This window comes from Scyliorhinus torazame, chromosome 2 (genome assembly GCF_047496885.1).
Source record: "Scyliorhinus torazame isolate Kashiwa2021f chromosome 2, sScyTor2.1, whole genome shotgun sequence".
NCBI lineage: Eukaryota > Metazoa > Chordata > Chondrichthyes > Carcharhiniformes > Scyliorhinidae > Scyliorhinus > Scyliorhinus torazame.
Genome location: NC_092708.1, coordinates 380,548,946 through 380,567,287, shown reverse-complemented (window position 1 = coordinate 380,567,287; position 18,342 = coordinate 380,548,946). Strand labels below are relative to the sequence as shown.

General features: G+C 46.3%; 1 protein-coding gene across 4 annotated transcripts in view; it reads right to left on the bottom strand.

The window, feature by feature from the left end:
* Nucleotides 1–1,196: 1,196 nt before the first annotated feature.
* vipas39 (VPS33B interacting protein, apical-basolateral polarity regulator, spe-39 homolog) overlaps nt 1,197–18,342 on the bottom strand; it is a 50,869-nt gene continuing 33,723 nt past the window's right edge. For 3 of the 4 annotated variants that reach the window (XM_072493573.1, XM_072493576.1, XM_072493575.1), the window contains exons 12-20: nt 13,850–13,923; nt 11,499–11,574; nt 9,713–9,847; nt 8,288–8,329; nt 7,609–7,698; nt 5,292–5,378; nt 3,359–3,448; nt 2,158–2,262; nt 1,197–1,885 (exon numbers count right to left, since the gene is read on the bottom strand). In XM_072493573.1, the coding sequence (XP_072349674.1) occupies nt 1,865–1,885; nt 2,158–2,262; nt 3,359–3,448; nt 5,292–5,378; nt 7,609–7,698; nt 8,288–8,329; nt 9,713–9,847; nt 11,499–11,574; nt 13,850–13,923 (720 nt within the window). In that variant the 3' untranslated portion in view covers nt 1,197–1,864. The remainder of the gene's footprint in view (nt 1,886–2,157; nt 2,263–3,358; nt 3,449–5,291; nt 5,379–7,608; nt 7,699–8,287; nt 8,330–9,712; nt 9,848–11,498; nt 11,575–13,849; nt 13,924–18,342) is intronic. The other variant, XM_072493577.1, reaches the window with a different exon arrangement.

Genomic DNA, 18,342 nt, shown 5'->3' with positions numbered 1-18,342 from the left:
TCAAGGGCCAAATTTGCTTCAAAGCAAACCAGAGTACTGGTTTGCACTTTGTTCTGGTCTGGAGTCCAGGACCGACCTGCTATCAATAATTGATTGCCCAGGCACCGCAGCAAGCGACACGTGAGAAAATGTGGAAGTAGGGTTTGCAGCATGCAGATCTGAAGATCAAAAACGTCAGTGTTGCAAAAAAAAAGTTACACAACTTGGGTTTAGCCCATTTCGTGTAACTAAGCCTAGTCCATCTGCCCCAGCAAAGCCCCACATAATTGGGAGAAATTCCCACCTCACCAGAAGGAAAACCAGCAAGAATTTTCCCCACTCAAAGTGGGAGGAGGAGCTGGGGGGAGAGATAGAGGAGGGCCTTTGAGCAGACGCGTTAAGTAGGGTCAATGCGACCGCAACCTGTGCCAGGCTCAGCCAGATCCAATTCAAGGTTGTTCACCGGGCTCACATGACAGTGGCCCGGATGAGCAGATTCCTTGGGGTGGAAGACAGGTGTGCAAAGTGTGCAGGAGGGCCAGCGAATCATGTCCACATGTTCTGGCATGTCCAAAGCTGAGGGGATTTTGGCAGGGGTTTGCTGACGTCAGGTATTAAAAACAAGGGTGGCAATGAGTCCAGAGGTGGCGATTTTCGGGGTATCACATCCGGGAATCCAGGAGGAGAAAGAGGCAGATGTTCTGGCCTTTGCTTCTCCTGGTAGCCCAGAGGTTGACATTATTAACATGGAGGGACTCAAAGCTCCCGAAGTCAGAGACCTGGCTATCGGACATGGCTAGCTTTCGCTGTCTGGAGAAAATTAAGAATTAAGTTCGCCTTGAGAGGGTCACTGTTAGGGTTCGCCCGGAGGTGGCAACCGTTCATCGAATTCTTCACGGAGAATTAATCGTCAGTGGGGGGGGGGGGGGGGGGGGGGGGGGTAGTTTCGCGTAGATTAGGGGGTTAGTCGGGCAGCATGGTCGGCATGGGCTTGGAGAGCCGAAGGACCTGTTCCTGTGCTGTCCATTTCTTTGTTCTTTGTTAATGGTGGGACCTGATGGGGAGGGAGGAGGTATTTACAATGCCAAAAAAACCCTCAATGTTTATTGAAAAAAAAAGAATTTCCCCACTCTTTCCTCCACCCCTCGCCAACCCACTCGCATTCACTTCTTAAGATCCAAGATAGGAAGAAAACAATAAAACACCATACAAATAAGCACATGCAAAGTAGAATGCTACCAGCATTTTATTACAAAATGTACTCTTAATGTGTGACTTGGTTTTCAGTTTCTGTACAACAAATATGCTTCATCTCATTTATATTGAAATAATATTCAGAAATTGTACTTTTTTTTTTAAAGCGTCATCAGAGTAGGTTCCAACAAGCAGACAATAAATATATTAACTTTTCTCTCATATCACATTCTTGTTTCTAGATGTCATCAGTGAGGCCAGCTAGCAATACTGACTAAAACCAAATACTTGAAGTTTGTCTCTTGTCCTCAGTATTTTGTTAGTTTTAGCTGGGAGGGAGGATCTGTCCTTCTCCCATGAAGTATGGTTGTCCTTCGCCAGCCATACCTCCTCCACCACTCCCCATCCTACCCTCGCCCCACCCATTCTCTTAAACAGTCAAAACCTTGCAATTGGACAACTTTATACACATGGAATATACAAATGTATGGATAGGAGACTTAGTTTATAAGTTCCAGTTTATAAGTTCCCGTTTAATTATGAATTTTAATCGCGAGGGGGAAGAGCTCCTGCGATTCTCAAATGGTTGATATCGATCTTTCTTCCTTGTCCTGATTGCCAGATTCTCCAACCTCCATCTCCCTCAGGAATTATGTGCACAGGAGGTATTGCTGCCTTGAATCTTGGTTCATCAATTTTTCCATCTGATTTGCTGCAAAGCACAATAATATTCAAAACTGCCATTAGCAATCTGGCAGGTGCATTCATTTTTCATTTATTTGTTTTCACATTAGGTAGCTCTCACTTCAAGCCATTAAAGATTGTCCGAATGCCTGGGACTCGACTGTTGCGAAAGCAATCCGGAGACCCAGTTGCAGGCTAAGATCGTCACTCTTGGCCACAAGATTTACGTCAGCCGTCACAAATGCTTTAAACATTGCAGCCCAGCACTAACTAAAATTTAACACTTCGTTTTCAACTTACAGAGTTGCTCAGGATGTAGTCTATCTTCCTGTGTTCTTGCGAGTTTTTCTCCAGTTTGTCTCTGTACTGAACCAGCTGCTGTCGGTCTTTGAGATCCTTGTAGGTCTAAATTAGGAGCAAAAGATCTCAACTGATATTTATATCTTCAATTTAAACAACATCTGGAGTTATTGTCACTACCACCAGCTTCGCTCATCTTTCTAGAGGGTCTGATTTTGCCCTGCATTTTGTACGTCCACACTCCCTCTATGCTAAACCAATCATTGCCTCCCAGCTGAACCATTTGGGCAGCACGGTAGCATAGTGGTTAGCACAATTGCTTCACAACTCCAGGATCCCAGATTTGATTCCCAGCTTGGGTCACTGTCTGTGCGGAGTCTGCACGTTCTCCCCGTGTGTGCGTGAGTTTTCTCCGGGTGTTCCGGTTTCCTCCCACTGTCCAAAGATGTGCAGGTTAGGTGGATTGGCCATGCTAAATTGCCCTTAGTGTCCAAAGTTGCTCTTAGTGTTGGGTGGGGTTACTGGGTTATGGGGATAGGATGGAGGTGTGGGCTTGGGTAGGGTGCTCTTTCCAAGAGCCGGTCCAGACTCGATGGGCCAAATGGCTTCATTCTGCACTGTAAATTCTATGATTCTCAGGTCTCTGGCAATGAGATTCGGAATGGCACGGTGTACCTCGTGTTGCCCTATTACGTATTTTCTTTTCATGTACTAAATGATCTGTTTGACCGCACGCAGAAAAACACTTTTCACTGTACCTCAGTACATGTGACAATAAACAAATCCAATCCAATCGGTTCAGGAGAATCAGGACAATTTATGCCTTTGCCGCCATAAACAAGCTGCTTGAGAACAGAAAGTGCAAAAAAGAAAATCCCGTTGCTCGGGGCGGGGGGGGGGGGGGGAGAAAATCGGTTGGGAAGGGGTGATGAGGATCAGTTGCAGGGGGTGGGGAGTGAGGATCGGTTTGAGGGGGGGGAGGAAAAGAGGGATGAGGGTCAGTTGGGGGGAGGGGTGTCCAAGAGGATACTTAGCCAAGTTGATCCATACCATTTCTGATATGGAACACATTTGACTGTTGTGAACCCTCTCGAGTGTTAAATGCAAACAATGGCTACTCTGCATGAAACTGCACTACCTGTTCTTTTTGGCACTAAGCTCCTCTCTGTTGCAGCAGAAATAAATCCACACTCGTACTTACATCAATCACAATGTTATGGCATTTGTACTTTGTGGCAAGGTTCAACTTCAGTTCTGTGCTATCCACTAAAGCAACATATTCCTGAATAACCTGTAGAAAAGTATTACAATACAGTATGAAATACCATTGGTCATTGGCAAAAGAATCGGAGGCAGCATGAGGAAGCGTTTTCTTTTAAAAAGCAGCGTGTTGTGATCTGGAATTCACTCATTGCAAAGGGAGCAGATTCAATAGTAACTTTCAAAAAGAATTTGTACAAATACTTTGTATATCACTCATATGGGCTATGGTGAAACAGCAAGCAATTGAGACCAATTGGATAACTACCAGAGGACAAAGATTTGAGGTGATTGGCAAAAGAACCATTTTTTCGCACAGTGAGCTGTTTCGCTACCTGAAAGGGTAGCAGAAGCACATTCAATATATTCCCGGCTTGGATCACTGTCTGCGCGGAGTCTGCACGTTCTCCCCGTGTGTGCGTGGGTTTCCTCCGGGTGCTCCGGTTTCCTCCCACAGTCCAAAGATGTGCGGGTTAGGTGGATTGGCCATGATAAATTGCCCTTAGTGTTGGGTGGGGTTACTGGGTTATGGGGATAGGGTGGAGGTGTGGACCTTGGGTGGGGTGCTCTTTCTAAGAGCCGGTGCCGACTCGATGGGCCGAATGGCCTCCTTCTGCACTGTAAATTCTATGAAATCGAGCAAACAAAAACAAAAGGCTTGATGGGCCAAATTTCCCACTTCTCTTTCCATGGAACATCCTGAGCTGCATTCTGCGCCCCGCTACGCCACTTTTCAGCCTCGACCCGCTGGCAGGATTCTCTGTTACGCCGGCCAGTCAATGGGGTTTCCCATTGTGGGGCAGCCCCACGCCGTCGGGGAAACCCCCGGGCGCCGGCAAAACGGAGAATCACGCCAGTGGAGAATCCCGCCCCTTTTCTTTTTAGAGTGGCGTGATGTGTTGCAGGAACCCATACATCCCACACAGATTAACTGTTTTACAGGCTTCAAATCCCACTGCTGATATCCCAGTCCCATCACTCGGTGTCAGGGAAGTTTTGACCCAATTGCAAAAAAACTACCTCCAACTTAATATTTATTTGCCACAAAAGATAGGGGTAGCGAGTTAATCCTGACTTTTCCCAACATCAAACAGCCCTGGGTGAGATTTGTCATGACTAAGTTGCAAAGTGCAGTGTCCTCCACTGTAACCAAAACAAAACGCACAAAACCCCACCCTCATTTTCATGCCCTCCTCTCTCCTACCAGCGTTAATAATTTAATTTCCCCCAGGAGCCATTGCAAATCCCAACAGCCGGCGTAACGGAGAATCCCGCCAGCGGGTCGAGGCTGAAAAGTGGCGTGGCGGGGCAGAGAATGCAGCCCAGAATGTTCCATGGAAAGAGAAGGGGGCCATGTTGCTCATCGAGCCTTCCTTTTTTGTTTGCTAGAATTATCCAATTGGTCTCAATTGCTTGCTGTTTCGCCATGGCCCCGTAAGTATTTGTACAAATTCCTTTTGAAAGTTACTATTGAAGACAAACAAGACATTTGTAGCAGGGGTAACTTTCTGATCCCCAAAACACAATCGTATTATACTCTTACATGATATTATCTTATAACCCATGCCTAAGTCACCAGCACAATAAATCATTGAAAAATAAATGACACTTAGGCCGACGTGGGGCAGCAAGGGAAGTGAATTTGAAACTCAAGAGAATGGCAATGCACAGAATGAGCCTAATTGACCTATCATGGGATTGCAACAGTTGGCAGCCCCAACTTACACATGGGCACTGGTCCACTCTGTTGCACCAAGAGCATACTAAAGATTTGTTCTTGTGCCTCTCCTCGATTTGTGGCCTGTTTTATTCCTACTCGAAGGAGGAGGATGGAGTAAATTTCTTCTCAACCGTATCAAAAACTCGCATCTTACCTCAACTGGAGCATTGTTTTTATGCAAGATGTCCACAACTCTATGAAATCCAATGGGGGCTTTCTTCTTGGTGTATCCTAGCCAATTCTAAAATCAAAACAAAAGGCAATGATATGTCATCTATTTAAAAGGAGAAAGGCGATTCAAATGGAATGTTTTCAAAATTCATTTGCGGGATTGGGAGGGGGGTGGGAAGAATGTTGAAATCACCAGCAAGACCAACATTTATTGTCCATCTCTAATCGCCCTTGAGTCGTTGGCAGTGAGCTGTCTTCCTGAGTATAACTGACTGGCTTGGGAGACCACTTCAGGGGAGTCCAACCACATAGTTGTGGGTCTCAAGTCACAAACAGGCTAGGCCGGCTAAGGATAGACATCAGGGAACCAGATGGGTTTTTATGGCAATCTGGTACTTACATGGTCACGATTACTGACGTTAGCTTTTTATTCCAGACTCAATTGAATTAAAATTCCCCAGCTACTGTGGTGGGGTGTGAACCTGTCTGCCTGGATCTGTGGTCTAAACCTTTGAGCGGGTAACAAAACAAGTTTTCTATCATACCCCAGGATTTGAATGAGCACATTAATGGCTTGTGGCAAAATAAAGCGTGAGAAAAAGAAAATACTTCTCAATTCTTGACAAAGATGAAATGTTGTGGGTAATATATAATTCATTTGGAGAGGGTACAGAAGCGGTTTACTAGATAGGATGTTGCCTGGTATGGAGGGCGTTAGCTATGAGGAGAGGTTAGATAAACTCGGTCTGTTCTCACTGGAACTACGGAGGTTGAGTGGCGACCTGATAGAGGTCTACAAGATTATGAGTGGCATGGACAGAGTGAATAGTCAGATGCTCTTTCCTCGGGTAGGAGAGTCAAGTACTAGGGGACATAGGTTTAAAGTGCGTGGGGAAAAGTTTAGAACAGATGTGCGAGGCAAGTTGTTTTACACAGAGGGTGGTAAATATATGGAACATGCTGCCTGGGGAGGTGGTGGGAGCAGGTACGATAGCGGCATTTAAGGGACATCTAGACAAATATATGAAAAGGGTGGGAATGGAAGGATACGGACTCTGTAAATGCATACGGTTTTAATTTAGGCAGGTACCATGGTCGGCGCAGGCTTGGAAGGTCGAAGGGCCTGTTCCTATGCTGTATTGTTCTTTGTTCATTGAAAATTACTTCACCATGCTCTGAAATATAGTTTATTGGAAATAATGTGGTTTTTTTTGCCTAATTCGAATTCTGCAGAATAATTATACTAACTGTACAAATTCGCACCAAATGCTTCTTTTACCCCCATTGAAAGCCATGGAGGAGATACGGATGCAGTGACGGAGCCAATGCAACACGAGTGGACCAAAATGTGATTTTAAGGCCAGAGGTTCATGAATGCGGAGTACATAAGCTTGGATGAGATAGGTTGTATGAGATCATTAATATAAAGAAGGAACAGGAGAGGAAAGCAGGTTCTGGGAGACCTGAGAGTTAACGGAAAAAAAGCTTTACCGACATCAGCCCAGATAGATCAATTTGAGAGGAAGCTAGCTTTGTTGTGCAGCCAAATGACGGTTATTTGTTTAAATCAGTGACAAACTAACTTCATTTACTTGGGTGTCAGCTAGGCCCAACTAGTAGCACTCTCATCTCAGTCACAAGGTTCCAGGTTCAAGTCCCAATCCATGAACCCTGCACAAAAATCAAGACTGACACACCAGTGCGCTGCCAAGAGAGTGCTGCACTGTTGGAGATGATATTTTTCAGATGAGATGTTAAACTGAGGTCTCATCTGTCCTCTTTGATGGGCATGAAAGATCCCACGGTACTAAGAGGAGAAGGGGAATTCTCTCTGGTCACCTGGTCAATATTTATCGCTCAATCATAGAAACTAGCCATTATCATATTATTGTTTGTGGGAGCTTTCTGTGCTTAAATTTGAGCTGCATCGGTTCCTACATTACAACAGTGACAATACTTGAAAAGTCCAGTTCTGATAAAAGGTCATGAATGTCAAACATTACCCTGTCTTCACAGATGCTGCCAGACCTGTTGAGTATTTCCAGAATATTCTGTTTATACTTCAAAAGTACTTAACTCAAAAGTGCTCTTGCGGCATTCTCTGGCCATGAAAGATGCTATTTAAATGCAAGTTTTTTTTTTTTACGAACATCTAACACCATTCAGTAACCAAGAAAGTAAAGCTATAAAACCTGGTATTTCACTAACAAACACATCAGTAGGTTAAAATATTAAAGAACACATGCTGCTGTAATTATAGACTGATATTGATACATGTGAACTTCATACAAATAAGTTACCTTTGTAGTAAATAGAGTGTCAATGTCTTTCCAAGCCTTCAGCTTGGCACGAGCTGCAAGTGTAGTGAGTAAGTACTGCTTGTCCGAAATCTAAAACAGAATCAGAATCAATATTTTCTATTAAAATACAAATGTCACCTCACTAAAAAAGGACAAAAATCAAATAATTGTTTTTTCTCCACATCTCTTGTGAAACTGTTAAGACCATTTTTAAAGTTGCCCTTATTAACATTTCTTTATCCCTTGGGATTCCAACTCACGATGCCCCCATGTTTGCGTTCGTACATGTGATAAATGGGTTCTCCCTCTACCCCAGGCTCAAAAACAGAGGTCGCCACAACTGGAGGAGAATGTATCACACAACGGAGCGTCAGCCTCAATTATCTGGAGTGGGGCTTCAACCCACAACCGTCTGGCTCATCGCAGGGAGTGTTATCACTTAGGAAGCAGACAATAAAAATGGCAACTTCCCATCCAAGGGAAGTGGCACTGACTTCACACATATTAAACCGAGGAGGGCTAGGAGAATTTCTGAGCATCTTCTCCCCACAGATTAAACCAGGAGGATGGAATCAGTGACAAGCAAGGCTGTACAGTGAAATACAAGCACTTGTTAGGGCTTGTGTATTTTGCTCCATGAATGATTTCTTATGCTCAACGGCAAAGGTGCAGCACCTACTTTGAACGTCGTTTTCAAATTGGCTGGGCTGCTGAATGTTCCCTGTGAAGAAACAAAATGAGAACAAGGTTAGAATCACCAACTATTTAATTTCTAAATGAGAGCCAGAACAATTTAGGAGATAGTGATACACATTCTGCCACACTCCCTACCCCAACCACAATGGTGGTGACACCAACAGCGGTGCTCTCACCTCCCCATCTCTGCCCATTAAAACCACCTTGTCAATTTACATTATCTGGTCATGAACTGTAACCTTATTCGATATTAGGTGTAGTCCAGCTGATGCAATTGCAACCGATTTAACAATGTTTGATCCTGCAACAAAGTTATTTCAATTAATTTCTTTCTTTTTTTTAAAAATCAGGGGCAATTTAGCGTGGCCAATTCACCTACCCTGCACATCTTTGGGTTGTGGGGGCGAGACCCAGGCAGACATGGGGGTGAATGTGCAAAGTGCACACGTACAGTGACCCGGGCCGGGATCGAACCCGGTCGGGTCCTTGGTGCCCTGAGGCAGCAGTGCTAACCACTGCGCCACCGTGCTGCCCAATTTCAATTAATTGCATCTACCCAAGTATGTCAGATACTTTAAAAATATTTAAGTTTATGATGGTATTTGTTGGTGCGTTAGTAAAATGGCAATAGTTTTGTGTTTCTGCGCCTGGTTTAATTCTCAGACAAAAGGAAATGAGCTCACTTACTCACTGGTGTGCAGCATTCCAATTGCGGTCGGAGTAGTTTGCGCAACGTCTCGAGATGTAGGCAATGTTGGCAAGACTGCGTTTATTGCTGGTCACTAATTACCCATAGAAGTTGCTGTTGGAACTTCCCTTCGAATTGCTGCAGTCCTTGTGACAATGAAGCTCCACAATGATGTGATGAGATTCAGGGATATTGACCAAGAAATGGTGACATATGTCCAAGTGAGGAACCAGGGGTTCCAAACTACAATGTTGCACTTGTCCTTTTCAGTGGCAGTGTCACTGGGACTGGTCTGGTAGCAAACTTTGATCCAGGTATTGTAAATCAGGTCAAAATTTTGATCAAGCTTAAAGGTGGAAGGCAAAACTCCAACCCTATCTCTGACGTGGAGTTGAAGGGAAGGGGTTATAAATTAAGCTGATACTTTTAGATCAATGATACTTTATTGATTTACCACTCACGACAAACACGGTGTGTCACTCTGCCATTCGGAATGAATAGTTTTATTTCTACAAGCATTTATTTTACAGATGGGTGGTGGTTATTTTACATTTATGATCCGAATGTGTGCCTGCACTGGTGCAATTGAAAATAGTGTCTCTTCCTCAGGGTGGGTGTGTAATTGGTCAAAATACTGCAAAGCCATCTTAAGCCATCAACCTTGCTATCATTAATACACATACACAGACATACATGTACAAACAAGAAACAATGACTCACTTCAGATTCCCCATAATGATAAAAGCAGGAGTAGTAAAGTGTTGTGACCAGTGGCATGTGAAGGATGGAGGCCTTCCTGGGGTGTTTCCTGAAAATCTCCATTTGTCCAGATGCCTCAATGCGTTTGTCGTTCTCCTGAAAACCCCAAAACAAAAAGGTTCACTCCCGATTCCCAAACTGATTTATCACTAATACACTCATGGTTACACTGTGGTTCAAATACCAATAAAGTTGAGACACAAAGCTGCTCCCCCTTTTTGCAGTTTAAAGGAATGACAATTGCTGTTCATTACGCTGACAGCTATCCACAAACGTTTGCAGGTTTTGGAGTGGAGACTCGCTATCATCAGGACTCTGATCCTGCGCAGTCCTCTCAAGAGAGAGATTTGTGGCATGTTAGTGTAGAGAAAGCAACAGCCAGGCTCTTCGATCAATCAGATTGAAGGATCCTCACGGAGACATATGAAGAAATTTAAACTAGGAATTATAAATTAGATTTAAATAATGTACAAAAAGCAGGCAGAATGGCGGCACAGTGGTTAGCACAGCTGCCTATGGCGCCGAGGACCCGGATTCGATTCCGGACCTGGGTCACTGTCCGCGTGGAGTTCACACGTTCTCCCCGTGTCTGCGTGGGTGTCACCCCTACAACCCAAAGATGTGCAGAGTAGGTGGATTGGCCACACGAAATTGCCCCTTAATTGAAAAAAATAATTGGGTACTCTAAACTTATTTTTTTTTTTAAATCATGTATAAAAAGCAAAATAAAACGAGGGATTAAGAGATAGAAATAAGAGAGAGGGGAATAAAGAGATGTGGAAAAAAAAGTTAAAATAAAATGTATTTTAAAAAACCTCCAACACAAATTAAACTCTGAAGGACTGTGTTTCCGCACTTATAAAGTTACATTTTTAGAGTGGGAGAGTTTGTCTGACATTACGTATCATGCCGCAAAAATTCACTTTCACCTGAATGTATCTTTTTCTGGCACGTTTAGTCCAACTAGGGATAAGTACTACAACTTCACGCCCTTACATTAATTTCAATGTTGAAGAGTTACAGTGGGCGCAGAGCAGCAGGGAAACCCAGACTGTAACTTTCAAATTTAACTGTAATAATAATAGCTTATTGTCACAAGTAGGCTTCAACGAAGTTACTGTGAAAAGCCCCTAGTCGTCACATTCCAGCGCCTGTTCGGGGAGGCCAGTACGGGAATTGAACCGTGCTGCTGGCCTTGTTCTGCATTACAAGCCAACTGTTTAGCCCACTATGCACGTGCATATTCTGGAAGTCAGTGTCTGATTTACCAAAAATAATGGTAACTGCTGATATTTTCAAAGCAAAATCCACGTTCTGGACTTATTAATTGAATTTAAATTCCACCAGCTGCTACATGCTATGTCGGGATTTGAATCCATGTCCCCAGAACATTAACCTGGTCCTTCAGATTACTAGTCCAGTCACATTCATGTCTCCGACGTGCTTACGAATTAGGAGTAGGCCATTCAGCCCCTCGAGTCTGCTTCACGATTGAATAAGATGGTGGATGATCTGACTGTGGCCTCAACTCCACATTATGCCAGCCCCCAATAATCTTGTACTCCGTTAGTCAAGAATCTATCTACCGCTGCCTTAAAAACGTTCACTGACCCTGCCTCCACCACTCTCTGGGGAAGAGAGTTCCAAAGGTTCACAACCTCTGAACTAATGGTGGGTACAGGAGACGGCAACCAAACTGAAACAAAATTAAATTTAGGAAGAAAAATAAAAGTGAAATATTTCTTACCTCGATAATGATCTGTCTGTCCAGCAGTGTGTAGTGGTCCTTGACAAATGTGGCATCATCGTAAGCAAATGGAAGTCTAAAAAGAAAAGCGTGGAGATACAGTCATGTGGAATGCCTGTTTCAACATTTTAACAATCACCATCCCCAGGGACTTAAAGTAAAGCAACTGCCCAGTGCAAGACAGACATAACTGTTGATTTGCAGAGAGAACACTTCTACATACCAATTCTCCGACAATGACATAAATTTGAGAGTATTCAAAAATTAAAAAAAGAACTGCATTCATACCGTGTCCGATCACATCTTTCTGATTCCCTCCAGTCCTGTCTTGATGCCCGGATGTGTTGTGTTTAGGTTCTTGTCACATCCAGATTACCGTCAGCTCGGAATGTAGCCAGGTAGATCAGATAGTCAGAAATATTCTTAAAATGCTTCACACGCATTACTCAAAGTGAAGGGAGCTACTCCCAAGGTCAGCTCAAAAACAATCACAAGGCTCACATTGATCTGCTCCTTGGCATCACATGCTAATCAGTATGTTTGTCAGTGATTGCTGGAGTGGACACACCACCTAGGGCACTGTGTGTTAGTGTGCCACATGGCACAACGGCCCAGTGGCTAGCACCGGGAATTGACCCGGGTTCAATTCCGACCTTGGGTGACTGTCTGTGTGGAGTTTGCAAGTTCTCCAAGTGTCTGCGTGGGTTTCCTCCGGGTGCTCCCGTTTCCTCCCACAGTCCAAAGATGTGCGGGTTAGGTGGATTGGCCATGCTAAATTGCCCCTCGTCTAAAGATGTGTAGGTTAGGTTACGAGGTTGCAACGATGGGGCAGGGAGTGGGGTCCCCTTTCGGAGGGTAGGCGCAGACACAATGGGCCTCCTGCTGCACTGTAGAGATTCTATTTAAGGAAAGGGCGCAGAAGGAGGCTATTCAGTCCAGAGAGTTCATCCATTCTACATTCCATTACTTGAGTCCCGAGTAGAAATGAAGCTTATATTTTGGACTAAGTTGCTCACTGGATCTGCTTGCTCGACTAACACCAAATATTCAGTCTATCAGATCTACCTGACTGTACATTCCGAGCTGACAATAATCTGGATATGGCATGCACCCAAACATCAGACATCAATACAAGGCTGGAAGGAATCAGAAATAAGACATTCTTCATATGATCCACATGGTCCCAGATTTAATTCCTGATAAACACGGAGTTAGCAGATCTCAGCCTGTAGCTGTAGAAGGGTGACTGTGGTTGCTCGCCCGGGCTAGGGGAAGAGAGAAAACAAACACAGCCAAGGTTGCAATGGCTTACATTTCTATAGTGTCTTTCTTTTTAAATTTAGAATACCCAATTCATTTTTTTCCATTTAAGGGGCAGTTTTAGCATGGCCTATCCACATACCAGGCAAATCTTTGGATCGTGGGGGTGAAACCCACTCAAACATAGGGAGAATGTGCAAACTCCACATGGACAGTGACCCAGAGCCGGGATCGAACCTGGGACCTCGGTGCCGTGAGGCAGTAGTGCTAACCATGGTGCCACCGTGCTGCCCCTCTATAGTGTCTTTAACAAATGCAGGCAGCACGGTGGTGCAGTAATTGTCACTGTTGCCTCACGTTGTCGAGGACAATCGCAGCTCCCAGGTCCGATCCCAGGTCCGGGTCACTGTCCGTGTGGAGTTCGCACATTCTCCCAGTGTCTGCGTGGCTCCCACCTCCACAACCCAAAGATAGTGCAGGGTAGGTGAATTGGCCAAGCTAAATTACCGCTTACTTGGAAAAAAACAATTGGGTACTCTAAATTTATATTTTTAAAAATGCCCCAAGTGAGTTCACAGAAGCGTTCTCAAAAAATGTGACACCGAGCCACATTGGAGGTATTTAGACAAGTGACGAGATCTTTAGTCAGATGTAGCTTTCGAAGGAGCGTTTTAAAGAAAGAGACGTAGAAAGGTTTAGAGAGTGAATTTCGCCAATGGTGGTATGATTATAATCAGGGATGTGCAAGAGGCCCGAATTTGAGGAGTGCAGAAGGTTGTAGCAAAGGCAGAAGCTTCTGGAAAGTGGGCAGGTGTGAAGGTCGGGACTGCAACTGGGCTCAGTCGCAGTGTGCTCGAAACAGCCTGCGGACACAGACCGCCTCGACAAGCACAAAGAATAGGAGCTTGGGTCAGGCACTTGGATGGCACAGAGCCCAAGGCCACATCACAGCAAGGAATCGACAGACATCTGCAGGAAAAGAGAGAGAAAACAGAAGATAGGAACATTTGGGTTGGAATCATTAGACATTACAAGCATAGATAGCCTCGCTCCCTTTCAGCTACTTTCACATATCTCTTCAGGACACTCACCCAGTGCAGTTTTTTAAATATTCTGTTTTTTTCACTTGGCTTTTGATACTCAGATGATCCTTGTACTGCAAGAGCTGTAACAAGAAATTAAACAATTCTACAAAATCACCTTGCTGAGGTACAACAGCATCTGCTGAGTCTTAGTATTTTTGGGGACATCCCTTGTGCAGTTGCTTCACACAATGCAAGAAAAAATGTTTGCCATCAATTTAACAACCAGGCACTCACAAACCAAACCACTCACATGGCAACAAGGGAACAATGCAAATGCTGGAACTTGGGAACAAAGGAAGATGCTCGATTAACAAGGGGGTGAAGGTTATTGGGGGTAGGCAGGAAGGTGGGGTTGAAGTTACAAGCAGATCGCCATGATCGTATTGAATGGCGCAGCAGACTCGAGGGGCCCCGAAAGGCCTACTCCTAAATCTTTTTAAAAAAAATTTAGAGTACCCAATTAATTTTTTCCAATTGAGGGGCAATTTAGCGTGGTCAATCCACCTACTCTGCACGTTTTTGGGTTGTGGGGGCGAAACCCACGCAAACACGGGGAGAATGTGCAAACTCCATAAGGACAGTCACCCAGAGCCGGGATCGAACCTGGGACCTCGGCGCAGTGAGGCAGCAGGGCTAACCCACTGCGCCACCGTGCTACCCACCTACTCCTAATTCATATGTTTATAAAATTCTGCAAAGCACGACATGCACCAAAGAGAGTACAAACAAGTTAATGTTTTGGCTTTAAATCATAATGTTTCATCAGTTCTAATGAAGGATCCAGATGTAAAACATTAACTCAAGTTTTGTCCCCTCAGAAGCTGATGGATCTGTTATATATTCCTCGGATTCTCTGTTTCTACCCCAAGGCTTTTGCAGACACCACCCCTCTGCCCCTTCCCAGACCCTTACCCCGCATAGCACCCCTGCAGTTGATGACATTCTGTGGGTGGTACTCAAATGTCACGGCTATCGACTTCCGGGTGCGGCGATGACCAGCTGAGTCGCACGTTTCGGCAGCTCCCGGTGAAACGGACTTTTGGGCTCTTGATAGGAGCCCCAACGGCAATTTTGACGGCTAAAAACACTGTGTGGTAAACCAGAAGGGAATCCCCCCCTGGATACGGATGGAAAAAGGAGAAGAAAGTGGCCGGATTGCAGTGGATCCTTTAGAACAGCAGCAAGGAAGGCAAGCAAAAACCAAGATGGCGTCGGAAGGTGGCAGTTTAACATGGGGCCCTGAACAACAAGAGTTCTTGAAATGCTGTGTGGAAGAAATCAAAAAGGAAATGAAGAAAGAGCTGTTGGCCCCGATACTACAGGCGATCGAAGGGCTAAAGGAGGAACAAAAGACCCAGGAGCGGGAGCTTCGGGTCGTGAAGGCAAAGGCAGCCGAGAATGAGGACGACATACAGGGCCTGGTGGTGAAGACGGAGACGCAGGAGGCACATCAGAAACAATGTGTGGAAAGGTTGGAGGCACTGGAAAACAACGCAAGGAGGAACAACCTGAGGATTCTTGGTCTTCCTGAAGGTGTGGAGGGAGCGGACGTCGGGGCATATGTGAGCACGATGCTGCACTCGTTAATGGGAGCGGAGGCCCCGGCGGGTCCGTTGGAGGTGGAGGGAGCATACCGAGTGATGGCGCGAGGACCGAGAGCAGGAGAAATTCCCAGAGCCATAGTGGTGAGATTCCTCCGTTTTAAGGATAGAGAAATGGTCCTTAGATGGGCGAAGAAAACTCGGAGCAGTAAATGGGAGAACGCGGTGATCCGCGTTTATCAAGACTGGAGTGCGGAGGTGGCGAGAAGGAGGGCGAGCTTTAATCGGGCCAAGGCGGTGCTTCATAAAAAGAAGATAAAATTTGGAATGCTGCAACCGGCAAGACTGTGGGTCACATATCGAGGGAGGCACCACTACTTTGAGACGGCGGATGAAGCGTGGACTTTTATTGTGGAAGAAAAACTGGAATGAGTGGGTTATTAAAAAGAACGTTTGAACAAAGTGGTGGGGCGAATGTGGGGGGCAAAGAGGGGGGTTAAAAAGGGGGGAAAGAGGAGTTTTATGTACTAATCCTGCGATGTGGTAACTTTTCTCTCTCCCACAGGTGGTGATGGGGGAGGAGGGGAGGTGGAGGAGATGGGGCGTTGGCCATTGGGGGCGGGGCCAAGGGAGAAGCGCGGGCTTGGTTCCCGCGCTATGATAATCATGGCGGGAATAGAGAAGCAGGAAGGAGGGGGCGTCGCACGGTGCGAGCCGAGGTCACGGGGGGAAGCCGAGGTCGGCCAGAGTTTGCTGACTTCTGGGAGCAACAGGGGGGGGAGTAATTACGCTAGCGGGGGATCTAGCGGTGGGGGGGGGGGGGGGTGGGAGGGGGGAATTACTGGGTTGCTGCTGCTGGGGAGAGGGGGGAGCTGGTATGGGGGGGGATGGGCGGGGGGGCACCGCCTGGGGGAGATACAGCTGCGTGGGAACCGGGTGAGGAGCTGGAAAAAGGTGATGGCTAATCGACAAGGGTGGGGGGGGGGGGAGGGGGGGGGGGGGTAGGAAGCCCCTCAACTCGGCTGATCACGTGGAACGTGAGAGGGCTGAACGGGCCGATAAAGAGGGCACGGGTACTCGCACACCTTAAGAAACTTAAGGCAGATGTGGTTATGTTACAGGAAACGCACCTGAAACTGATAGACCAGGTTAGGCTACGCAAAGGATGGGTGGGGCAGGTGTTCCATTCGGGGCTAGATGCGAAAAACAGGGGGGTGGCTATATTAGTGGGGAAGCGGGTAATGTTCGAGGCAAAGACTATAGTGGCGGATAACGGGGGCAGATACGTGATGGTGAGTGGCAAACTACAGGGGGAGACGGTGGTTTTGGTAAACGTATATGCCCCGAACTGGGATGATGCCAATTTTATGAGGCGGATGCTAGGACGCATTCCGGACCTAGAGATGGGAAAGCTGATAATGGGGGCAGATTTTAATACGGTGTTGGAACCAGGGCTGGATAGGTCGAAGTCCAGGACTGGAAGGAGCCCGGCAGCAGCCAAGGTACTTAAAGATTTTATGGAGCAGATGGGAGGTGTAGACCCGTGGAGATTTAGCAGACCTAGGAGTAAGGAGTTCTCGTTTTTCTCCTATGTCCATAAAGTCTACTCGCGAATAGACTTTTTTGTGCTGGGTAGGGCATTGATCCCGAAGGTGAGGGGAACGGAGTATACGGCTATAGCCATTTCGGATCACGCTCCACACTGGGTGGACTTGGAGATAGGGGAGGAAACAGGAGGGCACCCACCCTGGAGAATGGACATGGGACTAATGGCAGATGAGGGTGTGTGTCTAAGGGTGAGGGGGTGCATTGAAAAGTACTTGGAACTCAATGATAATGGGGAGGTCCAGGTGGGAGTGGTCTGGGAGGCGTTGAAGGCGGTGGTTAGAGGGGAGCTGATATCAATAAGGGCACATAAAGGGAAGCAGGAGAGTAAGGAACGGGAGCGGTTGCTGCAAGAACTTTTGAGGGTGGACAGACAATATGCGGAAGCACCGGAGGAGGGACTGTACAGGGAAAGGCAAAGGCTACATGTAGAATTTGACTTGCTGACTACGGGCACTGCAGAGGCACAATGGAGGAAGGCACAGGGTGTACAGTACGAATATGGGGAGAAGGCGAGCAGGTTGCTGGCACACCAATTGAGGAAAAGGGGAGCAGCGAGGGAAATAGGGGGAGTGAGGGATGAGGAAGGAGAGATGGAGCGGGGAGCGGAGAGAGTGAATGGAGTGTTCAAGACATTTTATAAAAAATTATATGAAGCTCAACCCCCGGATGGGAGGGAGAGAATGATGGGCTTCTTGGATCGGCTGGAATTTCCCAAGGTGGAAGAGCAGGAAAGGGTAGAAGAAGTGGTGAAAGGAATTAGGAGCATGCAGGCGGGAAAGGCCCCGGGACCGGATGGATTCCCAGTCGAATTCTATAGAAAATATGTGGACTTGCTCGCCCCGGTACTGCCGAGGACCTTTAATGAGGCAAAGGAAAGGGGACAACTGCCCCCGACTATGTCTGAAGCAACGATATCGCTTCTCTTACAATGCGGGTCCTATAGACCTATTTCCCTCCTAAATGTAGATGCCAAGATCCTGGCCAAGGTAATGGCAATGAGAATAGAGGAATGTGTCCCGGGGGTGGTCCACGAGGACCAAACTGGGTTTGTGAAGGGGAGACAGCTGAACACGAATATACGGAGGTTGTTAGGGGTAATGATGATGGCCCCACCAGAGGGAGAAACGGAGATAGTAGTGGCGATGGATGCCGAGAAAGCATTTGATAGAGTGGAGTGGGATTATTTGTGGGAGGTGTTGAGGAGATTTGGTTTTGGAGAGGGGTATGTTAGATGGGTGCAGCTGTTGTATAGGGCCCCAGTGGCGAGCGTGGTCACGAATGGACGGGGATCTGCATATTTTCGGCTCCATAGAGGGACAAGGCAGGGATGCCCTCTGTCCCCATTATTGT